The following is a 25,614-nucleotide window of genomic DNA, read 5'->3' as shown; positions in this document are numbered from 1 at the left end:
TGATGTAAACCTACTCAAATTAAAACTGAGCCTTGGCACTTTAATGTAGTATCCACTGTTTTATTCAAATTGAATGTGCTGAAGTGCAGAGCCTGAAGAACTGTCCAAATACTTGAGGGCCTGAACTGTACACTCACCGAGCACTTTATTAGGAACACCTGTACACTTGCTTATGCCAGTCAGCCAATCATGTGGCAGCAGTGCAGTGCATAAAATCATGCAGATACAGATCAGGAGCTTCAGTTAAAGTTCACATCGAATGCCAGAATGGATAAAAAATGTGATCTCAGTGACTTTGACCATGGCATGATTGTTGATGCCCGACAGGCTGGTTTAGGTATTTCTGAAACTGCTGATATCTTGGGATTTTAACACACAACAGTGGAGCCAAAAAAAAAAAAAAAGAGCAGTAGTTCTGAGGATGGAAACACCTTGTTGATGAGAGACGTCAGAGGAGAGAGGCCAGACTGGTTGGAGCTGACCAAATAACCTCTTTACAACTGTGGTGAGCAGAAAACCTTCTCAGAATGCAGAACATGTTGAACCTTGGGGCTGATCCACAACAGCAGAAGACCACGTCAGGTTTCACTCCTGTCAGCCAAGAAATCTGAGGCTGCAGTGGACACAGGCTCACCAACACTGGACAGTTGACGACTGGAAAAACGTAGCCTAGTGTGATTTCTGCAGAGGCAGCAGATGGTAGAGTCAGAATTAAGCGTCAACAGGCCACAACCTGGCTTGTGACAACAGTCCGGTGGTGGAGGTGTAATGGTGCAGGTTTTTTTGGCACACGTTGGGCCCAATACCAATACTGATACCAATACCAAACATCATTTGAATGCTGTAGCCTTTTAAAGTATTGTTGCTGATCATGTGCATCCTTTTATGGCCAGAGTTCATCATCATCTAATATCTACTTCCAGCAGGATAATGCACCATGTCACAAAGCAAAAGTCGTCTCCAAATGGCTTCATGAGTATGACAATAAGTTCAGTGAAGTTCACTGGCCTCCCCAGTCATCAGATCTGAATTTAGTATAACACCTTTGTTATGTGGTAGAACAGGAAATTGGCAGCATGAATGTGCAGCTGACAAATCTGCAGAAAGTATCACTGAGTCATGTCAACATGGAGCAGAATTTCAAAGGAAGGTTTCCTACATCTTGTTGAATTAATTCCACAAAGAATTGAGACTGTTTTGACAGCAAAAGGTATTGCACTGCATGTTGTTCTTAATAAAGTGCTCTGTGAGCATGTGTTGTAAAGTCAATCATCAAACTGAGATTCTATATATTACACCTGTGTCAATACAAATACACTTGTTTCAAAATTATTCAGTACATTGTAATTTTTCTGACCTGCTTCCCTTTAAATGATGAAAATTAAAAAATTGTCATTATAAATTTTATATATATTACATATTATACCTTTATAAATTATACTTCTGTTTATAAACACATGACTATACGTATATTGCAGTAAAATACAATTTTGTATTTGCTGTATATACCTTCTTCTCAGGTACTGTAGAGCCATGAAAAATAGTCAAGCTTGCAAAAGAGGTTGCTATGATCCACTCCACTTACCTCTCTGTAACTAATTTGTAATGAATCCCTGCCTGAGGATTAACCCAAATATGAATACTGAAAAGCAATAGAGTGTTTCTTAATAGTAGTCACTTGACAGGACTGAAATTTGATAGACAGGTCTAAAGGCTCAGAGTGTGTTCTCCACACAAGTGTAAACACAAATGACTCAGTGGTATGACTAAATTAAATACTGCGGGAAATCATTAAAGGATTGTAACCATTACTGAAAGTTCTGGTTCTCCACAGCTAAATTCTATTGAGGCAGATATATTATATCCTATTTAAATCATTAAAAGTAATGAGACAATATGATACAAACGAGTTTCAAAAGCAAAATCAAAGTTAGATCATATAAAGATGTGAAATGCCATTTTCTAGGACTTATTTGCAAAAGTATTTTAATGGTTGGGAAACTGATTGTGTACTTCGTAGTAATTTAATGTCTTAATCTCCATTTATTTGAACAGATAACAAATATCTTCTCCTGCACTGCAGATGTTAAATTTAGTGTCAATCAACTAAAGGAGGAGGTCCCTTTTGTTTCAGCGTGCCTCTCATTGGATGATATGTGTTACTGGAACCGCCTTAAAAACAGATCTTCCTTTTGATTGGCCAGGATTGACATGGCAACAAAATACGCGACCAATGCAAATTGTTGACTTTTCTGTCCCCATAAGGCAGCAAGCTTTTGAGCTCTCTCCTAGCTAGCTAAAGCAAACAAGGCAAGCAGCAAGCAGGGTTTTGATGTGTGTGTGTTTGTGCGGTCATCTTTCTGCTTTTAGCTCTCCTGATATCCGTCGCAACACTCGCTTTTCTTTTACAACTGTCTTATTTCTTCTTTGGTGGTATCACAAAAATATAAAACTGAAGTTGCTTTGGTAAAGGTAAGGCAGATTTTTCTCCCTTACAAAACCGCACCGGTTCATCCAAAATGGCTTCTGCTAGCTAGCAAGCTAAGATACTAACGTTTAACAGCAGCTTGCTTAAGCTAACTATAGCATATCAGTTTAGGAGCCGGCTGATAGCCTAGCTTACGGATGGCTCAGCTGATTTACATTCAAGTAGAAAATGGCGTCGCCGTCTTGCTACTTTTAACTTGTATTTGCAGGAAATTAAACTTGGCAATGCATCGTTTAACTGTCATTTAATACGACTAGTCATGATGTCCCGTGAGAGGGGATTCGTGCCAGGGTCACGTCTAAACTGGCCTTAAATCCTTATGTCAAGCCTCAGCCATGATGGGATGGCGATACAAGCACAGTGGACTGGAAGCGTTAGCGGCTAACCACGCCGCCCTGCCCTATTTCTCTGCATTATGGTGTATGGGGTAACGTTAGGTTTGCAGGCTAGTCCTGTCATCGGGCAGAACATAAAACTATCAAAGAGCATCTCAGATCACATAGCAACACTATTCCGGTGTAACTGCAGACATCCCCTCTCATATTAAGTTACACAACCAATTAAACCCTTTTGTAGGCCATATAAAACACGGTTACTGTAACGTGGTAAACATCTTACCAGTGTCGTGACGTAGCTAACTTATGCACTTAGCAACCTAGCCGGCTAATTAGTTACCGTTAGCGAGTGCCGTTAGCCTTTTAGCTGACGCACCTTTGCTTTGTTGTAGCCGACAAAAGACGAACAGAGATTTCTACGTTTGGGCATTTGCTGTCATTGTGCCAAACCAGCGCATCAATACTCAGCTAATATATTTGTATGGGGTACCCTGTCGTGTAAGGACGTTGCTATGTACATTTGAGTTATCGTTAGGGGCTAGGCCTGTAACAAAGACTTTGCTGCTTTACTGTTTATCAAGCTAAACTGGCTAACTGACGATGTCCGTAGAAAACGCTGCATAAAAAGATATCGTAGTGCCCTCGTTAATGTCTGTTTTAATGATGTTATAGCTAATGGTTTCTATGTCTTGTCTCCCCCGGACCCAATGCAGTTACTAATTGCATTCCCTTTTCTCTTCCTCAGCACCGTTTTCCCCATCCCTTCCTATTATTCTTATTCTTTTGAGTATTCTTCATTGTCAAGCCGCCAAAGTGGAGAGTGTGATTGCAGAAGGGGGTGCTTCTCGTTTCAGGTAATAAACCAAAGCTTGCACAGGAAATACCAACATAGAGATTCTTTTCTCTTTTTTTTTTTTTTTTTTACAGTTAACCCTCTGCTAGCATTTTGGGCAGGAACTTCCGGCCTTTAGAACAAAGCAGGATGTGGGAAGGCTCAAAATGGCTGTCGGACATTTCTCTTTGTGAAAGCTTTTGTAAAAGGGGGGTTGGGTAGACATAATGAGCCATGGGAAGCTTTCTGTCCTGTTGGTTGTGAACACACAGTCACACACACCCAGTTCAGTGTATGGGGTCATGGTTGACAGGATGCCCCACTATGGATTAATTTTTAAAATGTCTAAATTGAGGCTTCAAATGCCCTTGGATATTGTGTGTTAAATGTAAAATCTGGCAGTTTTATGGTTGCAGTCCTATGGTGCACCTTCTAAGAGGCTTCACATGGTATATCATTTGGCAAATTGGGCAGGTTGATCATTAAAGGTTTTTTGTTTTTGTTTTTTTTAAATGCCTTCAAATGCTTCACACAGCTGCAGATACCCAGAATAAACAACACCAGTCACTTGCACTGTTGAAAAAATTTGAGTATTAGTAGACCAGGATGTCTGTGATCAAACAGAGCAGTCAGTGGTGAAGAGCGATCTGTTCTGCTTTTCCGCTGCATGTTAAACCATGTAACCTGTTTGCAGCCCTAGCTTTTGTGTGTCACATTGTGTTTTGGCTATTCAAGTGATTCTCCAGTTATTTACCTTGTATTTATTCAGGTGAATCATATTGAGATAGAACTCCCATTTTCTCAAATTTGTTGTCTAAGATTGTAAATGATAACAAATGGTTTTCATTAATGAAAAATCTATTTCTTACCTTTTTGATAATTCAGATTTACAGAGTAAGCTTTTAGGGAAAACTTAAGCAATGTGAAGCTGATCAAAATTGGTAGTGGCAAAGTTTGTGAGGATTGAATCAGTAACTCATAAACCTAGGTTCATCAATAGTTAGACGAATCAAACAGAGGTCACTTACTAAGGCATAAACTTTTGCAGAGTCATGCCAAAATAAAAAAAAATATGTAGTCAAAAGGAGACTTATTTTAACCCAAATTTAGCTCAACAGAATACAGAGGTTTGCAAAACTTGTGACATAACTTAAAACCAAAATCAATGCTAATCCAATAATGGATTTATTTGGTCAGCAACTACAAGGTAAACCATAGAAATAAACTGAGACAAAATGTGCAGCATGAAAGGTATAACCTTGGTTCTGTCTGTGCAAGATACAATGTTGGCCAAACCATGGCTACATGTTTCAGCTTTGCTCCTCTCAATTGATTGAATGGTGCATTAATGCTCACACCATCACCTTAAATACATTGCATTTGCCAGTGCTCTTTATAAATGTGCATATAGTGATTCTTGAAGCTGCATCTTTGGTTGTCCTGCAGCACAGTCACTTGAAAATATATCACGCAATGTTTATTCATGAAGTTTTTGGCCAGACCAAACCATTATTCCTACTCGGTTTCCACTTTCAAATTATTTTTTTAACTCAGTGTTTTATTGTTTTTCCAATAACTGCCACAGAGCTTTGACCTTGTTTTTCCTGCAGTTCTATAACACATAATCAGTCACAAGGATGCTCATAGTTCGTATTTTAATTTATATCATGTACTAAAGACATTTTATATGTATGATTGTATTATATTGTAGATTAGTTTTTGTAATTGTGCATTTTTGGAGTTTATAAATGTAAATTTATCTCATGTTAATGTAAGGGCACTTGTTCCTTAGTGTCTTTTTCAGTGTAAATGAAGGCTAAATGAATGAAAAAGCAAGAAAGTTAATGTGTTTCCTATGAGGTAAAGATACATCATTGCATCTTGTGTGGTGTTGCATGTATCTAATGTGTTCCAATATTTGTTTGTTCTGCAGTGCTTCTTCGGGGGGAGGAGGTGGTAGGGGTGCACCTCAGCACTATCCCAAGACTGTCGGCAACAGGTTTGTGATACGGCATCTTTTCGAGAGCATGTTTAATGTATAGTGATTTCATTTAGAACATTACGCCACCATGACTATTGTTAGTAGTTTCCTCCACTGCAGAAAAATAGACTAGACAACTCAGTTGATTAGAGAATTCCAGGAAACTCTGATTTGAATACCCAGAAGTCCTGTAACATGATGTCAGTCAACCTCAGATAGTGCAGGCTTGTTTACTGAGCTAGGCAGTCTGGGATCATTTTACAACAAATGGTATAAAAGGAGGAAAGTGTTTAAAGGCCATGCGTTGGCAACAGGGAACTCCCACTTGTGAAACAAAGAACAAATATTGTTTTGACTGCCTGTGATGAATTATCTACACCCAACACCTGGATTTTAAGTAAATAATATGATGAGGCAAAACTCTTCTTCTCTTACTACGACCCTATTGTGTGAATTGGACTGTAGGATTGACTTGGTATGCAGCGTGTGCATTCACTTGTAAAATAAGAGTATGTATGTAAGAGATTAGGTTTTATGCTTGAACAAGAGCTTTATATTGTAAGGGCATTTGTGTATGTTTCTGTACCAGCTGCAGTGTCATCAAATTGTGTGAAAGTTCACTCATTCTCTTTGTGTTTCCTTCTGCAGCGAGTTCCTGGGGAAAACCCCAGGGCAAAGCGTTCAGAGATGGGTTCCTTCACGAAGCACTAGACGAGATGTCAACTCCAGCAACGAAAAAGAGCGACATGATGCAATCTTCAGGAAAGTGAGGGGGTAAGGTTCAAACCCATGTGCTTATTTTAAGAGTTAATTATCCATCCCTTTGTCTCTAGGGCCAAAAACAAGCAAAACAAATTTTTTGCTTACCTCCTCCTTCCCCCTTTATCCAGTCTTACCCAGTAATAGCGCAAGAATTTTGATCTCTTGTGGTCCAAAGATTGTCGGTGCTGAAACCATTTCAGTTGTGTGCAAAGTCCAGTTGTTACAAAATTTACAAAACCCATTGCATCAACAGATTAGTGTGGGTTGGCTTGCAAAAAATCATTCATGCCGGTGGAGCTTTCTTGCAGAAAAATGCCAGTAAATATTTGACCATTAATCTTGAAAGTTGGATCAGTGTCTTGGACAAAGGTTACAGGACTTGAGGTCAGGTTGATTTAAAGAAAATACCTAACTACTGTCAGAAAATCTAATTTCAGTTTCCCCTTAAAGGCTTTTCTTTAATTCAGTCTTCTGCTGAAGCTATTGAAGCTATCAGCGTTCACATAATTCAATAGGGACAGACGGTTGAATTGCATAGTGCTACAGTCATTAAGCTGGCATGTGCTCTGCTGAAGGCACTAGAGCCCTGCTCCTCTCTGTGTCAGGTGATGTTTACAAGCACAAAAGATGAAGAGGTGACTGTTTCCTCGGGAATGTATGTTTGCTGGTGGCCACCGCAGGATGCAGATGCTTGACTGTGCAGCCTGTCAGAGTAACCTACTACACATGTTTACTTATCTGCAGTAATTGTCCCAGTTTTAGAGCAGACTTGAGCTGTGCTGCTGTACACCTAAATTAAACAGAAAAGAATCTGTGCCCAGGAAGTAGGCAGTTTCTCTTCTTGCTGAAATGCTTTTCTAAATTCATGATCAGAAAATATGTCTAACATTGACTGACGCACTGACAGGATGCTATGCTCTCAGTATGTACAAAGCCAGTGAAGAATGAAAAAGTCACTGTATAATGATATGTAAATAAACCCTGTGAATGCATCATAATAAATAGGCTTTTTGCAGTCAGTTGTGTGAATGAGTGCTCAGTCAGTGAAGCATCATGAATTGGTTGATGGCAAATTTTTGAATGACTGCAATTAAGATGTAATGTAGTATAAAACATTAGAGAGAGTTTGACGTAAGATTAATTACTTTGCTACTCGGTGTCTTTAATACCCCTCTGATACAGATGGTGTTCCTGAATGAACCTGCAGTTTTCATGGGTCTGACTAGACCAGCCTGGGTCATCATACTGCTCATCTTAATTTCTGTTCAGTCAGTTTGCTATATGATCAGTAGTATTAAATCCCCCTTTTAGCTCGTCACATGCAAATAAAAATATGGGAAAAACTTCTTGGTAAAATGTCAGCATCGTGATCCTGCACAGTCATATAAACTTCCTACTCGTGCCTCTCCCTCCACCCTCTTGTTTTTATTTTTTTTAGCATACTCAACAAACTCACGCCTGAGAAGTTTGACAAGCTATGCCTTGAGCTCCTGAACGTGGGCGTAGATTCAAAACTCGTCCTTAAAGGAATCATCTTGCTGGTAAGCATACTTTTTTCTTTTTTTATTTAGGGTTCTGCGAAATGGAAATGTATTCATCGATATTTGGCAGGCTGCAATGAGTGACTCATACCCATACACTGCATGTTTTAATGACATGAGTGGTCTCTGGTTTCTCCCTCCTCTCTCTCTCTCTCTCTCTCTCTCTCTCTCTCTCTCTCTCTCTCTCTCTCTCTCTCTCTCTCTCTCTCTCTGCCTGTCTCTCTCTCTCTGCCTGTCTCTCTCTCTCTGCCTGTCTCTCACTGTGCGATTCAGATTGTAGACAAAGCCCTAGAAGAGCCGAAGTATAGCTCGCTCTATGCTCAGCTATGTCTGCGCTTGGCAGAGGACGCACCAAACTTTGATGGCCCTTCATCTGAGATCCAAACATCCCAAAAGCAGAGCACAGTAAGCTTGGTTGTTCATACTCCCACACCTCTAGCTTTCTCTTCTATAACACTAATGCCATTCCTGTTCTGCTGAACAACCCATTATAAAGCACCACTCTACAGTTTCTTAATGATTTTTTAAAACCACCCCCGTGTAACACAAATGTAAAATGCAAATGGTTCTAATGTATTTTTGTATTCTATGCTTTTATGGGAACACTTTGCTTTGATATTGCTTGTTGCATTACATCTAACTGATGTCTTCGTTGCTATTGTAGACCTTCAGAAGACTGCTGATTTCCAAGCTTCAAGATGAATTTGAAAACCGCACCAGAAATGTTGAAAGTAAGCCCCCATCTTCTGTGCCTTTTGTCATATGATGTGCAGCACCTCGTTTTGCCACGGCCTGTTCACTAACTGCATTTCCTCCTCTTTTACCCCAGTCTATGACAAACATGACAACCCTCTTACTTCTGAAGAGGAGGAGCAGCGTGCCATTGCCAAGATCAAGATGCTTGGCAACATTAAATTCATCGGGGAACTTGGCAAACTCGACCTCATCCACGAATCTATCCTTCATAAGTGCATCAAAACAGTACGTGCACGCACTTTGTTTGTTTTTTGTGTGTGTGTTCTGAAATTCACATCATACTTTTGATTGTTTGAAGTCACTGTTTCTCATTTGTAAGACAGTACAACACGGTGTGGATTAGAATCAAAAGAAATGCTGCCTTGATCAAAGTAAGAGCAGAATATCCGGTATGACTCCCTGCTTTCCTTTCTCCCATTTATCTTTTTCTGAAGCTTCTGGAAAAGAAGAAGAGAGTCCAGCTCAAGGATATGGGGGAGGATCTGGAGTGCCTCTGTCAGATAATGAGAACAGTGGGGCCGAGACTCGACCATGAGAAAGCAAAGGTAAGAGCTTCGGCCTTTCATGGCTCCCCTAAACCATTGCCATCTGGAGAGGCTGTATATGGCTTAGAGGTAGTAATACTAAGGGGTCTTTAGATCATATTGACTATTTATAGGTGAACCAGCTACTTTTGCTTTTGAATGCAGCAGTAAAACCCTAAAAGCTTGAGTAAATAATTTACAGTTTCTATAAAATGATCAGGCTGGGAAACAAAAAACAAACATTTTACATTTGGTTTAGCTGGAAAGTTTGTTTGTTTTTTTTTTTTGCCTGGTTCAACGGTATCATCCCATGTCCTTACTTAGCCCACCATCTGGCTGGACACAGCTTCACCTAATGCCCCAGCTGGCTCATAGCCACCGCTAATGTAAATCCTGCTGCCATAATGTATTTACAAGCTGTGCTGTTTCTGACCCCCACCCTCCCCTCTCCACCCTTCCACCAGTCTTTAATGGATCAGTACTTTGGCCGTATGCGATCCTTAATGAACAACAAGGAGTTGCCCGCTAGGATCCGCTTCCTGCTGCAAGATACAGTGGAACTGCGAGAAAACAACTGGGTCCCCCGCAAGGCTTTCATTGACAACGGACCAAAGACGATTAACCAGATCCGTCAGGATGCAGTGAAAGTGAGTCCAGTGAAATTATGGTGCTGGTTGTGCAGATCGCTCACATTTTGGGATGATTAATAGTTGGTGGCTAAAATCAGAAGCTGAGGTTACAGCATGCATGTGTTAAAGGGCTCTGTAAATAAACAGAACATTATAATCCCATCTCTCTTATGAAGAACAAGTTTCTGCCCATGAGCCAAGCTCCCCTATTGTGAAGAGTGTGAGTCAGCAGGACATTGTCCTGACAGTGTGCGCAGGATGTAATTAACTTTCTGATTCCATAACAACCATGCAGTTCATTATTGCACACTTGAGTTAATGTTAGAAATTCAAGTTGCGTTCTGGGTTAGGCTTTTAATCATGTTGTTCTTTTTAATGACACTGGCTCTGTTCTGTCTGTTCTTGTAGGATTTGGGTGTTTTCATCCCAGCACCCATGTCTCAGGGGATGAGGATGGACTTCTTCCTGGAAAGCCCCTTCATGCCCAACAGAATGAAACTGGACAGGGAGACTCTTGGGGGATTGGCCGACATGTTTGGACAGATGCCAGGTGTGGGCTTTGGTCAATAGGGTCTTGTTTGGCCACATCTCATTGTTTTAATATTCACTTTCAAGTTGTCAGTGTTAATACTGGATTCCCATTTTATTGTTTAGAAATAAAATGATGAGCTGAAGATAATACTATTTCCAAGATGGACTCGCATAACTTGTCGTTTGTCTTCTCAGGCAGTGGGATTGGAACTGGCCCGGGGGTTATTCAGGATAGGTACTCGCCCACTATGGGACGCCATCGAACCAACCCACTCTTCAACGGCCACGGTGGCCACATCGCCCCTCCACCACAGTCACAGTTCGACATGGGGCCCAAGTCCTTTGTTAAGTCCAACCAGGTAATCCTGCTAACTAAGCTGACAGCGCTCAGTGTTTCTCTACAAAACCCAAAGTCCAGAGTTTAAAAAGTGATCTTTTCTGCTCGGGTGACTTACGACAGGTTCAGAACCAGCATTTCCTCAACCAGAACCAGAACCACATGGCCCAGCAGCAGGTCCAGTCAAAGGACATGCCTCCACGATTCAGCAAGAAAGGACAGCTCAATGCTGATGAGGTAATAAGAACTAAATAAATGAAAGTGTAAAACATGGCGTACCAAGCCAGATGTTTTAGAGTTAAGACACTGCACAAGATATGGTCAGTGTGTTGAGTCTTCATGCCCACTGATTATGAAAAGACGCGTTATTCTGAGGAATTCAACCAGCTACCAGTCTTTCTTCTGTCTTTTACTCCATCTTTGATCTCCTCCATCTTTCCTCTCCTCTCACTCCTCTCCTCCTCTCCTCTCCTCTCCTCTCCTCTCCTCTTTAAACTGGTGGCTGGTCCGCTGACTGCGATTATGAGATATGAGGGCATGGAATTAGCCAATATGCAGATTTTGAATGTTGTAAATATCATGACTAATCTTATTACTCGTGTTCATTATGTCTCTTGGCCTCACAGATCAGCCTCAGGCCTGCTCAGTCATTCCTCCTCAACAAGAACCAGGTACCCAAGCTCCAGCCTCAGATCCCCACCATGATGCCTCCCAGCGCTCAGCCCCCACGCACTCAAACCCCGCCTCTGGGACAGGTAAGACGGGTGCTTAGACAAGAGAGTAGAGCGCAATTAACGCATACATAAATGGAAAGAAGAAAATGTTTTAGAGAAAGTCAAAATGTTGCGATTTGCATCTGTGAAATAATCTCATACACTTTGGCCTCAGCCTCCACAGCTTGGCCTGAAGACCAACCCTCCACCCATCCAAGAGAAACCTCAGAAGACGAACAAGAAACCGCCTCCTGCCAAGGAAGAACTGCTTAAGATGACGGTGGGCAAAACCATTAAGTTGATGTTTTGTTTTTGTTTTTGTAGAGGTCCACATAAATAAGTATAATTGCAAAGTAAAATCACCCCAGGGTAAATAAATCAACAGTAAATTGCCACTACACTCTTATGTTTAAACAGCACTAATGGGTGCGACCAGAAATTGAGTCATATATAAATAGTGGAGAAATACACTGCTTCCTTTGTAGCTTTGAAACTTGCTGCATCATTTACTTAATGTTTATTTTGAGCAATCAACAGATACCCTGCTCACTAGAGAGACATTTGGGACAGAGAAACATAAACCTACTAGGCATAAATATTCAGACAAACCTGCTTTTGTTTTCAGTCTAGTCCTCAGACTGACCCAGCTCATTACTGTACAATTGATTCCTCTCTTTAGGAGGCGATCATGACGGAGTACTTGAACAGTAAGAACCTAACTGAAGCTGTGTGCGGCGTGCGAGAGATGAAGGCCCCAAAGCATTTCCTGCCAGAGATGCTCAGCAAGATCATCGTGTGCTCCCTGGACCGTCCCGATGAGGACAAGGAGCACGCCAGCACTCTGATCCACACACTTCGCACCGAGGGCCTCATCACTGGAGAGAACTTCATGCAGGTGCGCGTATCCAGCTTTCATTTAATATTTAGAGTAAATATCAAAATAAATCTGCAAATATGTACTGAGCAAACAGTTAAAGCACAAAAATTACAATAATTGCACTGATGGGGAAATGCCCAGAAATGATTCCCACCAGTCAAGTTCAATCCAGCACTAAATATCCCTGGAGTTTCCAGAAAGAGGAGGAAACAAAACCATCTCATCACTTAATTCTGACATTTTCAGAACTGTGATGAATTACCTACAAAGGCTGCTGTTAATTATTGATGACACATTTTCCACTGATGAACCCAGAAGGAGGGTGGTACATCATTATTCATGCACTGACATTTCCTCCCACTCCTGCAGGCTTTCCTCAACGTCCTCGACCAGTGCCCTAAGATCGAGGTGGACGTGCCCCTGGTGAAGTCTTACCTGGCCCAGTTTGCGGCCCGGGGCATCATCGCAGAGTTGGTGAGCGTGGCGGAGCTGGCTCACCCCCTGGAGAACGGCACCCACTTCCCCCTCTTCCTGCTCTGCCTGCAACAGACGGCCAAGCTGAAGGACCGGGAGTGGCTGACCGACCTCTTCCAGCAGAGCAAGGTCAACATGCAGAAGATGCTCCCAGGTACATCCCTCTTTCCCCACCCACCCCCACCCCTTTTCCTGTTAAACATGCTCCTCTGCCTTTATCAGAATTCCCTCCATTCTCCCCATAACTGATATCACATCAGAAACACAAGCATCCCACGGAGCACAGACCATTGTCAGCGTTGTAAACCCCCCCCCCCGTCTCTATGATTGCTCGGCAGAAATCGATCAGAACAAGGACCGCATGCTGGAGATCCTGGAGGGGAAGGGCCTGAGCTTCCTGTTCCCGCTGCTGAAGCTGGAGAAGGAGCTGCTGAAGCAGATAAAGGCAGACCCCTCTCCACAGTCCATCTACAAGTGGATTAAAGACAACATCTCTCCCAAGCTTCACACTGATAAAGGCTTTGTCAACATCCTCATGACCAGGTAAATACCCCCCCCCCCCCCTTATTGGAGAAGCTGGGACCAGCACATATTTGCCTTTTTTTTTTAATATTGATTTATTATTAAAATAGTTGCTATTTAATTTTCTGATGCTCAGCTAATGGATAAACCATTGTCATTCAAACAACGATTAGGCAAATTAAATTGTTGTGTCTTTTGCACACTTAGGTAAACAGGAGGAGGCTGAAGTCATGAAGTGTTTTATTTTGTGTGTATAAATTCAAAGAAATCCAAGGAAATATCGGACTTCACATGAGAAGGGCCTGTAGTGTAACTAATCGGCGTCCTCTGATCTTCTCCAAGTTTCCTCCAGTACATCTCCCAGGAGCTGTGCGTGGTGGAGGGCGACGAGCAGGCGGCTCCCTCCAAAGAGCAGCTGGAGCAGGAGAAACAGCTGCTGCTGGCCTTCAAGCCCGTCATGCAGAAGTTCCTGCACGACCATACCGAGCTGCAGGTCAGCGCCTTGTACGCCCTGCAGGTGCACTGCAACGCCAGCGGCTTCCCTAAAGGTACAGTATTCCCCAGTGTGTTGGACGGTTTGCTACAGCTAGACCAATAAACCCACCAGGCTGATAAAAGCTATCATATGCACACATTTCTTACGCTGTATGTGTTGGCCAGTAATGCAACAATCGCAGGACAAAAATACTAGAAAATTTTGGAAATTGTCTCTGTTGCATTGTTTCACCACCAGAGAGAAGTGCCATGTTTATTTTTCAACAGCAGAATTTCCTGCTCAGTAAATATCTATCCATCTTCATTATATTGAATTGGCCTCAAAATCCAGTATCTATTGCGCTGTGCTGTCTGATTAAAACTGCAGCGACACTGGCTAAAACAATGATTTGGATTAATTATGAATACTTTTACTAGTTTAATAGTTTTAGTTTGAAGGGCATGTTTTGTCTTTACATAAAATCGCAGCAGACACTTTTTTATCCACAGCGACTTACAAGTGAGGGACATCACTAAAGCCAGAAATCATGATATAGATGATTTATGATTTATCGTACGTTACGTGTAGAACAAAATTGTGATTGTTTTTCTATTGGAAACATTCATTAAATTTTTTTTTTTTTTCTTTTTCAAAATTGTGTGCACTCAGGCATGCTGCTGCGTTACTTTGTCAACTTCTACGACATGGAGATCATTGAAGAAGAAGCCTTCCTTGCATGGAAAGAAGACATTACCCAAGAATTCCCTGGAAAAGGAAAAGCTTTATTCCAGGTACAGTAAAGCCGCCACGTTTTGTTTGTTTGTTTCTTAACATCTGCAGTAGAGAGAGTTTAGTTGAATGTGTTTGACTGAATATCTGCAGATCATAAACATCAGATGAAACGATTAATTTCAACTTATTTAGTGCAAGATTGACAGGAATCTTTTCAAATCTTCCCCCCGTTTATCCCCCGTCAGGTAAACCAGTGGCTCACCTGGCTGGAGACGGCGGAAGAGGAGGAGTCCGAGGACGAAGCGGATTGAGAAAACCAAGTCGAAGCATTATGGTGTAGAAGATCGACCTTATCTTTATTATTACACTCGCCTTTCCTTTATTAAACTCCATGCTTAATTTAACCACTACCATGTGGCACTCAGCTGCTTCTGTCTCGCAAATATAAACCGAAAAGCTTGTACCTGTAGGGCCTCATGTGTTACCACCCACACCATGATGATGGGCTGAGCAGCATCATTTGATCTGTTGCCTAATGGATGTTTGATTATGGATCTGTGTCCTGATCAGCTACATGAAGTCTGGAGTGGCTCAACCATGTGTATTTTTTTTCTTTTTTTGTTTTTGCTCTGACTGTTTAGAGTTGTATCTGTTTTTTTTTGGGGGGGGGGGTGTTTTGTTTTTATTGCATGTTTTTCATTTCCACTCAATTTTTCCAATTCTGATCCCCCCCCCCCCGATAGGAAACTGGTTTATTTAAGAATGTTTAGGATTCTCCCCTGAATAAGTGAAATTAGTGGTGAGCTTCACTAATTGCTAGTTACAAGTATAAGACAAGTGAGGTCTTGTCAGTGATCTGCTTTGTGTTCTTCTGTCAGGGCCCAGCCTGGATTCCCTGTCAGCACACACACACACACACACACACACACACACACGATGAGGGGATTTAAAATGAGCAGACAGGCTGCAGAGTGATCCACAGTGAAAATCCTCACCAAGTATAATTAATGTCAAGGGGCCCTGCTGAAGTGAGAGTGAAGCATAAGCTGGCAAAGCATTTCATAATGAATTAAGGTGCAGGTTTAGTCAACCTATGCTTACTAAAAAAAAAAAAAATGTTTTCGGCTTCTTTTTTTTTTTTTTTTTTTTAAATAAAAGTGCTCTTCATAGTCACTGATGAGCATCTTCCTTTTTTGTGATTGCCCCCCCCTCCTCCTTTATGTCCCTATTTGTTGTCTTTTATTACTTGAGTGGTTGCAATACTTATCCTCCAAATGTTACGATATTTTAAAAAACTGTAATCATTGGTGTGCCGCCGTAACGTTTCAAAGTTGCCTGTGTTTCTACCTCTTAGTTAGATGGGCTTTTGTTTTTGTTTTGTTTTTTTTGTGCTGGGATAATGAAATCTAAGAAGAACCTAGAGTCCAAGCAAATGCTGAAGTATTTGATTTAGTCCTGGCCTAATTGCACAATAAATTTATTGAAGCAGACTTTCCTATGACGCTTCACATGGTTTACAAGTATTAATATTTAAGAACGCAAAGGAAAAAAAAGCTTGTTTTTATGAATTTGATGTTCCTGTTAAAAGGCTTTCAGTCGTTCACCTCCCCCCCTGCAATTTGGAGTGACTGTTTTTATTTGAAATGCTCGATATGGAAAATGAAACAAGTGCATTTTTTTTTAAATGTTTTTCTTAAATTGGCAAAATAGAAGCAAACCTTTTTTAGACAAGTTTAGTTGAGCCCCTTCTCCCTCCCTCCTCTCTCATTACATTAAGTCTAACAGCTAAAAATGATCAAGTTTTACCCAAGAATCGTGCTCACAAGCCATGTTTATGTATAAGGCAATGGATTTGGATCATATTGTAAGGTATTCATAATTATTGTGCACCTCCTATTGCTTTAATGTCAATAAAGTCCAGTACATGAGCACCAAGTATTTTTCACTTTTATTTTGCAGTTTTTTTTTCTTACAAATTCCAACGCCTTCAATGTTTCACACTTTCACATCTGCGATTGCCCCAGTCTGACTGGTCTCCTGAACTCTCGATGCCTTGCTGAAGAGCACGTGGGAAAGAAGGAGTAGGAGTGTCGTCTACGGAAATTACGGGTCACTCCTGGTCTGTGGGGATCCAGAAGTAATCCACCACCCGCCTGCTCCTGCGTGGAGGTGCAGAGTCGGGTCGGTCCCCTCCGACGGCGGGCAGCTCATCGAAGTGACTCGGACCCGGATCCCTCCCCGTGTGCGGGGCAGAGATCCTGAACATGGTCCTGAGGAAATACAAGTCACAATTAAGTAATTTCTTTTTAAAATAATTGAAAATTGCTTGTAAGTTGACCTTGACGTTTTTTATAATAATGGGTTTCTTTCCCATTGTCTCGCTGCTATATTTTATTACCTCAGCTTACCAGTTAGCAGTTGTTAGAGATCTACTAAAATAATTTTGTCAAAAGTATTCTGCAGTGTTTGAGGCCCCCTGGTGGCCACAGGAGCCACAGCAGCTGCTGCCCTGAACCTTTGTTCACCTGGATGAGGTCCTCTCAGGCTCCTCAGGACTGGACTCTGGGGTGGAGATGAACACAGGATCTCCCTCCTGAACAACATCACATTACATAAGGTAGGAACTGGTCTCACGATGCTACTGTCAGATAAAAAGCCTCCTCCTTTAAAAGCCCAGTATTGCAGGTATAGACATTGATCAATCTCTGGAGCAATTCAACATGTGCAGTTACGTTTTTTTCTTTCTTTCCTATATCAGCATACATTTGTAGATAACTTTAGAGTCATCTCACCGTAAAATTTCTTGGGGTGCCGTCTGGATTTTTAAGGATTTTAACCCTTTGATCGCTCTCGGTCATGCAGAGGAAGTAGCTCTTGATGTTGGCCTGACACTGTTGAGAAAAAGAAACATAACATTTACCTTAAATATCTATAATGTGGAAGAAACGTCCATGACGGTGAAGCATCTCAGGCATATTTTACCACTTAGACAACGTCCTCCTTCAGAGATCGCTGGTGTATGATTCGTTCTAACTGGTGTGGTGTGATGTGATGCTTTCTTACTGCTTTGTTCTGCCTCAGAGCCTTCAGGTCCTCCTGAGCTCTGAACCTGTCGGATATTTCCTGGTGCTTCTCCCTCCAGCTGAGGCACTCGGCCGTTCTCTCCTGCCTCTCCTTCTCAGCCAGGCGCCGCTCAGCCTCGGCCTCCCGCTGAGCCTGGTTTGCCTTTTTGCTCTCCTCCTCAGAAGCCATCGCTCTGCGCCTCGAACTCATCTCACTGTAAACAGAACACTGAAATTACATCCCAAAATATCTTCTAAACTATTCAGATTCCATTTCCACAACAAACACAAGCTTATTTTTTGCTGTTATTTCCTCCCTAAACTCGTCTTGTGTCGTTAAAGCGACAAGCCAATTATCTGCAAGTAAATCAGAGAACCACACCATTAAAGATGGGTGTGTGTTGTCCATGTGTTTGGATAAGTCTGTACTAACTGAGCAAATCTGGATTCAAGAGTTTTACCCCCATTTTCCCCCTGAAGAATCACCTGGGGACCACCTCTGCACACGTCAACATTAAGGTGAAGGAGTGCGATTTAATGAGGTTTTACTTTTAAGTGAAAAACCACCCTGTGTCCTGTGAAACTTCATCAAACAGCCCTCCTCTTCTCTGACCTTCATCTTTGTTTCTCAAAGCTACAGTCGAGCACAGAAGACGTGGGGAGGATAGGATTGTTTGGCCTGAGCCGGAGGTATGTGCTCAACTGACTGTCATTCTAGATCTTCTTCTTTCTCTTTTCATTTCCTTCATCTCTTCTGCTTTCCTTTCAGCTCCTCCTCCTCCAGGCCAGCTTTCATTGCTCTTGTGCTTTCCCGTACAGTATGTGTGACATCACTCCTAAACATAATATCTCAGTTGGGCTTTGACTACGCTCAAAGAGCTGTTATGGGTCACGTGTTACGAATTCAGCCAGGACATACACAGAAAATGCCAACAAAAAAAAAATTATTATATTGCCGCATTGCAAAAGCAGTTTAATCAATAACTGAGAAAGATAGTAAACAGGCCTCCTTTCAGAAATCAGGCAGAGTTGTTAATTTGATTTTCTGCGGCTCACAAGCTGCGATATTAACAAAATGACAAAAGAGAGCAAAGAGAATTCAAACGTTCAAGATGAACTGAACTTACCTGTTCATCTGATGCCACATGTGATGTGGTTTACAGGATTAATTTTGTTACAAAAATGTATTCTGTAATTAAACAATTGATCGGCGGGGCAGTCGGACTTGATTGACGGGCCGTAGTTGGCCCGCGGGTCGCCAGTTGAATAGGTCTGCGATGATGGCGTTCCTGATCTTTTTCCTCTTTTCCATTTTCATTTTTTGCAGCTGCATCATCTGCTTTGATGCTTCGGGGTTTTGTGGTGAACACTGTTCAGATTAGGTGTGCAGACATTCATCTGATCTGATGTTCCTCTAATGTTACAATATACAGCATGCTCCCAGCTTTATACTCAAAATGATTCATTTCTGGTAATCGAAAAACTAGAGCTCAAGGTGTTTAAATCCAAAATGGTGGCAAAAGATATTTTTTTTGTCCTTAAGACAGACTGTTGATGTGATTTTGTTCTTCTGATTTTCTATACAGTTACAGTTATATATGGTTTGCTGTTAAGTGCTGAGTTATTGCTTCCTATAGGCGGAGCAGGTTCACACTAAATTGTTTGTTGATAAGGGGCTGCAATCAGCTTCAACCATACTGTATAGCTTCTTCCTCTTTTTACACAAGACATGGGAGACAAGGAAGATGTCCTTCCTTTGACTCCCTTTACATTGTCCCAACTTCCCTTCTGTAAGACGTATTAGGTGCTATTGGACCTATAGTGTACTATCAGTTCTGTGTCTGATTAGTTTTAAAAAAAACAAAAAACAAACCTTGACCTATCAGTGCGTAGAGTACATATACACTGAAATATCATTTTTTAAAGGGTTTTTAATGATCTACTTCAAACAGATGCAGATGAATAATGCATGCCGATGCTGCTGTAATGTAACAGCAGGATTTCATACTATGGATCATGATTAACATATTTCTTTGGCTTATTTTTGTCCAGCACTATGAGAAAGATGCTACAAAATTTAAGTTTTATTATTGTTTATCATTATTATTATATTGACCACTCTGTTCATTTTTGTGGCGTCCAGCAGGGCTCTATCCTCGGTCCCCATCGTTTTTCTTCATACAGCCCATGTTTACTCTCTCTGCTGCATATTTAGTCACTTCATTGGTATTTCTTCCCATTGTTATGCTGATAACACGGAGTTGTATCTTTCTTTCAAACCTCCACACACTCCTCGTGGCTATTAAATGGGTAACGCGTGACTCTAAATGAGCGTTAATGTTGCCTCATGTGTTCTGGATGTGTAACGTAAGGCTGCAAGCATGACATGATGTTTCTCTGCCCTCTAGTGGCCAAAAATCGAATGATCGATGCAGCTTTAACATGGAGCAATCTAACAGGACTCTAGTGTCCGACATCGATCCAGCATCATCTAGAGAAACTTATCGAGTCTTTCATTGTAAATTTCTAAAATAATATCCATTCAGTTGTTTTTTAATTGGGAGACGATTCATTTATGTTTTTTGTTTCTGCTCCCCTTCGCTGCTGTAATGATCTTTTTTTACTGGTTTTCCTGCTGTGTCAAGGCTCAAATTGGTCCAAATTGACGTGTTTATCCTTTTAGAGTTTGAGAAATAATGTGGATCTATAATATCTCCGTCAGATGGGATATTCTCTCCTGTGGTGTAATGGTGAACACTATAAGAATCTTACTCGGTGCAGCTTTAATGCCACAAAATTTGCCTTGATTAGATCACCTTTTCCTTTAACGAACTGCACTCACCTGTCTTTAATTTGGACATTTTCCTGTGTGACTTGTCTCAGCTTGTGTCGCAGGTCGTCTCTGTCCCCCTCCAGGCTCCTGTTCTCCTGCAGCAGGGCCTGTTTCTCCCCCGACACCCGGTCCAGCTTCAGCTTGGTTTCAAAGTAGTTCTTCTCTGTTTGCGCCAGTAAAAGCTGTAGATCAGTGTGCTGCAAAAAGAAAAAGACAGATGCCCAGTTAATCAATCAATTCAGTCCACTGATAACATTACATCCTGTTTATGCCTTGAGTGAATCAGGGATGAGGTCTGGTCGTAATAGAGAAGAGGAAGCTGTCTCTAAAAATGTTCTTCATCTCTTGCGGTTAAAGGTATGCCATCTGCTGTTCACGGCTCTGCTCGTTAACATGAACGACTGCGGAAATGATGATGATTTTTCATTATTGATATTCTCTCCTCTCGCCCCTCGATGTGCAGAATGTTAATGGGTTTCTCACTGGCACCAGAAAGAGAGACTACATTGCAGCCGTATACTGGCCTCTCTTTAATGGCTTCCAAAATCAAAACCTTACTGTTTGTTTTTAAGGCAATCACTGAGCTGGACCTCTTTTAAATCCTCAAGTCTTCTCAAATCTGACCTTCTGACCCATCACCAACAGTACGACCCAAGTCTTTCTGGTTGTGGATCCTGGACTGTGGAACGGCGTCATTCCTTATATTCATTTATCGTATTTATTTTATTTGTTTATTTGATAGGGACAGTGCAAGTTAACGAACATCAGTACAAAAATAGTACTTGCTTTGAAAATTGGATGGAACTTGAGTCAAATTGTGTTTTCTTAAAAGGATCAAGGTGGCAAGATCAAAACTAACAATGTGTTTGTCTGTTTCCTAATACTGTCTGACTTCCCTACCCTTTCTGTGGCTCCCCTAGTTTCTTTTAGAAAAAATAGTTGGGAATAGTGATTTGTTGGACTATTTGCTCTAGTTAGTATTTCTGGCAGTAGGATTGGCACAAAAAAATCCCAGTGTGTGCGTTTATGGTTATGAAGGAACCAAAGACTGAGCCAGGTCTGGTCTTTAATTTAAACAAGCCACTAACATCCAAAGTGTCACAGGTATATTGTAGTTTCTTTCACTATGTTTAATGTTTTACAGCAACTGCTGATATTTGGGAGTCACATCCCACCCTGATGGCGTCATGATGGAGAATCCAAGGAGTGTATACATCACATGTTGGACTATGGCGACATTAATCGCTGCATTCTGTCGCTATCAGCTGACAATATGCGTCGTGTGTTTGTTCACCTCTTTTTTAAGCCGCTGCAGTTCCTCGCTCAGACGGCTCCTGTCAGCCTCAGCTGCCTCTCTGTCCCGCTGACACCCGAGGGCCCGAGCCTCAGCCAGGGCCCTGATCTTCTCCGACTCCCCCCTGGACTCCTCCGCGTCATCCGCAGCCCGGGAACACAGCGTCGCTCTCTGCTGGCTCTGATACAACTTCTGCTTCAGCTGATGGGGGTCAGAAAGAGAGAGGTGGGTGTGTGCACACTGCGGTGACTTGGTCAGGAAACAGTAGAAGGCTGCCTTTGTCTGTAGGTGTAACACAACTCCATCCACTCAGCTGAAGAATAAGAGTCAGTCAAAACTACTGTGCAGCATGAAACAGCTTTTTACATTCACATCATATGAGATTAGATTTAATCTGACGATCAGTATCTTGTTATAACTGTCTTCAAGTATTAAAGGGGAAATCCATGCCATCCAGGTGATGCCATATGAATTCATAGCAGAGGTCTATGTTACAAACTGAAGGTGTGGATTTGGAAAGACATTGGCAGTAATCTTGGAAAAGATGCAATTGGATGCATTATGGGAAATGTAGTTTCCAGTGCTTTTACAACTTGACTCGTATAGACTAAAAGTCAGGATATCTTGGGCCTCTCTTGCATTGATTTGCTGAACTGAATTTTTACTTTTTCTCTTGCAAAGTTATGGAAGTGTTTATATTTTAAACCACTGGAGTGCCCCTTTAAAGGCTAATATACAGTCACATAATGTATATAGAAAAATGGACAGTCAATACGTTAATATGAGTTATTTTCATGTTACTAAAGGTCATTCCTCTGAATTTGCATGTCTGAAGAGATTTTGAAAGCAGCAACATCATCACCAAAGTGCTGTCATACAACACTGTGATAAGAGAGAAAAGTGTGATGAACTGTGCTTAGGTATTTGACTCGGCCTCGTATCTGTAATGTCACACTGCCACAGTGTCTAATCATCGTGCTTGATTACTGCAAACAAACAGGTCGAGAGTCAAGAAGATTGTTGGCTGCTGCTACAAAGAGGTCACAAAGAGGATGTTGCTACTTCCCTCCAGATTTTAATTAAAGAGCAATAATCATAATAATCTTTATTTATAGAGCAAATCTACATTCCAAAGGCAGCAATAAAATAGAATCAATAAAATCAATAGATCTTCAAGGTGAAGAAAAACAGATAAAACAACTAAAACAAAAAACGAGAAATAAAACACAACCAGGAAAAAGCTCTCTGATGAAAGTAAGTTTTAAAAAGAGGCTTGATGTGACATTTCAGAATAAGATTTTGGACAACATAGATAATTGATGTTTTAGACAGGGTGGTGTTGTCTTAAAACACTTTTTCTGCTTTTTCACATTTGTTTTATATATATTAATGTTTTTTTTGCACCTCAGGGACTCTATATAACATCTTTTATTTGAAGCTGTCAATAATATCTACGACTGAGAGTATCCAGTTTATAACACTCAGTGCGATTAGTGTCAGACTATGGAGCCGATGTGAGGGCAGAGGTCACATGTCTTTGGGAAGTGGGTGGTTGTGTTCTGATGTCTATACTAAGCTCAGAGGAGGCAGGAGGCCTTTGCTTCTTATCTTCTTGAGCGATGCGCCGTTTTAAAACTGTGTCCAGCGCTCCAGCGTACCTCTTTGACTTGCGCCTGCAGCTCCTGGTTCAGGTTCCTGAGGTTCCTCATGGTCAGCTCATTCTCTGTGCGCATCATGATCCGCTCCATGTGGATCTCATTTGATAAGAACTTGTTTTCTTTCCTCAGATCCTCGCATTCCTGGGGAACGTTTACATTTTCAGTGCCGAGCATTGTGGGAGAGAAACTTAAAGAGATTCATTTCCAAAGGAGACAAACTCATAAAATGATGGATTACAGAGAATTAACCAAAAAAAAGAACCTTGTCTTGAGACATAATAAATGACGTCTCTGGATGCACAGTACTTTGGAAAAGACCTGTAACATCTGTAACATTAAAGAGTTCAGACTAAAACAAAGGGACTGGTGCCAGTAGGAATTTCCTCATTCCAACCATTTTATTTATTTTTTTTTCCACACTTATCACAGCAAACAGAACATTTAGGTTCTTAACATCCATTTTCACCATCACTGTTACCATTTTAGGATTAATCTTTAATCTTTTGATGAATATTTCAGCTGACGTTCAGAGTTCACTCTTGACTTTGGGGGAAAACAGTTTGAGTCATTTAGGTAGTTGAGAAAATAATCTCATCGCAAGATCCGTTTAGTAGGTGGTCTGAACTTTTGATTCTATCAAATGATATTCATCAAGCAAATGGCGTTGTCATGGAACTGTAGGTATTTCCATTGTTTCCTCACCACTTTACGGACATCTGCAATTTACGGAAGCCCTGAGAGGCAAGTTGTTTTTTCACTTCATTTTCCTCATGGGGTTGGTTGCAAAGATTAAAAAAAACATTTCTTTCTTTTCTTTTTTCTTCTTTCTTTATTTTAGATTTTTTTGTTTGTTTGTTTTTCTTTTGTAATTTTTTCTTTTAGAATTTTTTTTTTGTAGAAATTGGAAACTTTTTTTAATCTGTAAAAACAACCCCCCTACAAATCTTTTCATTTGCTTTTCAGGGTTTCCATAGAAATTCCACGACAACTGGGCAAACTCCATTTGGTGATGAAGATCATGTGATATGACAGAAAGCTCCAGAATGCTAAAAAAAAAAAAGTCTTTGTGGTGAGATTCTGAACTTCCCTAAATGACGTCAGTGACTTCACATCTTTTTAACACTGTATGGAACTGATTTGCAACTCGCTCATAAACTCACTCTCTCACATTTAACGTTAGCGGTCAAGTAGCTTTTCTTCACGTTCATCGCAGCAGTGAGGGCGATGCTATTAACCAGCAAATACAGGTATGTTGTCCATCGAGTGAGATATTATAAGAATTTGTCCTAAAGGAAAGAGTTTTTTACAGTTGATTTTTTCCTCCAGGTGCTTTTTAAAGCTAACTAAATCTCTTACGATGCATGAAAAGCCTGAGATCTGATGCATCACCCAACCTCGTCCTTACCTTCCTCTTTCTGACCAGCTCTCCTTGCAGGTGGTTGATCTGGAGGAAGGAGCCGTTGGAGTTGATGGCGCTGACCGGCCTGACCACCCGTACGGGCCTCCTGGTCGGCCTGGAGAGACCTTTGACTTCTTCTGTTGCCCCGTTCCCGAACCGGCCGCCTCTGCTGACGTTACTGCTGCTCATGGAGAATGACTTGTACAAGCTGTGGTCCAGCGAGGACTTCCCGGCTGTCTGCAGGTCCGTGTGGGATTTGGCTCTGAGTGACATTTCAGAGTTTACTTCAGCGTTACCGTGATGATGCTCTGAGAGAAGATGGGGCTCCTGGTTTGAAGTCAGGACGCTGGCCAACAAGGTGAATGAAGTTCTCAGTTTCACGTCGAGTTCACGGGGTGGCTCCTGTCATCGTTCATTATTCATTAGGTAACGTGATAGGACAAAAACCTGTGTGGGACAGAGGCAAGCAGTCCGTGTGTTCTGGTATGAGGAAACCTTTTGTCTATGTTGTTGGCCTTTCATTCCGATTTTAAAAGTCATGCCGTTCCCTGGACTTCATAGCCAGTCTTCAGGTGTACCTCAGGTCCACGGAGCAGAGGGGGAAAAGAAGGCCCAGCTGTTACTGACACTCTGGACACTGCAGGGAGATAGGATGACGTTTGTTGTGTCTTAATGACAAAATTGGTGTCAGTGACATTTCTTTTGAGGGAATGTGTGAGGAACACTTGTGCTGCCTCTTTGGTATTTGAAAAGTGTGGAAAGCCAAAGGTGCAGTTATTTCTTATGTATTTCTCCATGGGTTTTAACACTAACATTTATATTAACATAACAATGATACAGTTCATGTATATTTCTTTAA

At 41.4% G+C, this 25,614-nt stretch overlaps 2 protein-coding genes and 1 non-coding gene across 3 annotated transcripts; 2 read left to right on the top strand and 1 right to left on the bottom strand.

Annotated features, from left to right (window-relative positions):
* Positions 1–2,750: 2,750 nt before the first annotated feature.
* On the top strand, positions 2,751–16,444 carry eif4g2b (eukaryotic translation initiation factor 4, gamma 2b). The gene is made up of 21 exons (XM_023410936.2): positions 2,751–2,757; positions 3,569–3,677; positions 5,589–5,654; positions 6,285–6,410; positions 7,837–7,939; positions 8,213–8,344; positions 8,604–8,670; positions 8,769–8,920; positions 9,130–9,240; positions 9,684–9,866; positions 10,257–10,398; positions 10,575–10,738; positions 10,840–10,953; positions 11,343–11,471; positions 11,605–11,709; positions 12,109–12,324; positions 12,676–12,934; positions 13,119–13,323; positions 13,645–13,850; positions 14,447–14,568; positions 14,755–16,444. The coding sequence occupies exons 1-21, from the start codon at positions 2,751–2,753 to the stop codon at positions 14,818–14,820; spliced, it is 2,784 nt and encodes a 927-aa protein (XP_023266704.1). The 3' UTR covers positions 14,821–16,444.
* Positions 11,056–11,255, top strand: LOC111658416 (small nucleolar RNA SNORD97). Its single transcript, XR_002760997.1, has one exon. It is a non-coding gene; the product is annotated as a small nucleolar RNA SNORD97 (small nucleolar RNA).
* Positions 16,445–16,497: 53 nt separating the features above from the next.
* Positions 16,498–25,272, bottom strand: LOC111658410 (uncharacterized). Its single transcript, XM_023410933.2, has 8 exons — positions 24,762–25,272; positions 23,357–23,497; positions 21,699–21,899; positions 20,414–20,601; positions 17,573–17,786; positions 17,302–17,400; positions 17,035–17,102; positions 16,498–16,779 (listed from the first exon to the last, which is right to left on the bottom strand). Exons 1-8 carry the CDS (start codon positions 25,026–25,028, stop codon positions 16,620–16,622), a joined length of 1,338 nt encoding a protein of 445 aa, XP_023266701.1. The 5' UTR covers positions 25,029–25,272; the 3' UTR covers positions 16,498–16,619.
* Between the last annotated feature and the right edge of the window lie 342 nt (positions 25,273–25,614).

This window comes from Seriola lalandi, unplaced genomic scaffold, assembly GCF_002814215.2.
Source record: "Seriola lalandi dorsalis isolate HSWRI2012SDOR001 ecotype SW California unplaced genomic scaffold, Sedor1 jcf7180002054442, whole genome shotgun sequence".
In the NCBI taxonomy this organism is placed as follows: domain Eukaryota; kingdom Metazoa; phylum Chordata; class Actinopteri; order Carangiformes; family Carangidae; genus Seriola; species Seriola lalandi.
Note: the sequence above shows the minus strand (reverse complement) of the source record. Positions and strands in the feature narration are given on the sequence as shown.

Coding starts and splice junctions, on each gene's coding strand:
- LOC111658410 (XM_023410933.2), bottom strand. CDS start 25,028: ATGTCACTCAGAGCCAAATCCCACACGGACCTGCAGACAGCCGGGAAG. Junction 17,787..20,413: donor AATGTCCAAATTAAAGACAG/GTGAGTGCAGTT, acceptor TTCTGTTTACAG/TGAGATGAGTTCGAGGCGCA. Junction 17,103..17,301: donor GCACCCCAAGAAATTTTACG/GTGAGATGACTC, acceptor GATGTTGTTCAG/GAGGGAGATCCTGTGTTCAT.
- eif4g2b (XM_023410936.2), top strand. Junction 9,867..10,256: donor TCCGTCAGGATGCAGTGAAA/GTGAGTCCAGTG, acceptor CTGTTCTTGTAG/GATTTGGGTGTTTTCATCCC. Junction 14,569..14,754: donor AAGGAAAAGCTTTATTCCAG/GTACAGTAAAGC, acceptor ATCCCCCGTCAG/GTAAACCAGTGGCTCACCTG.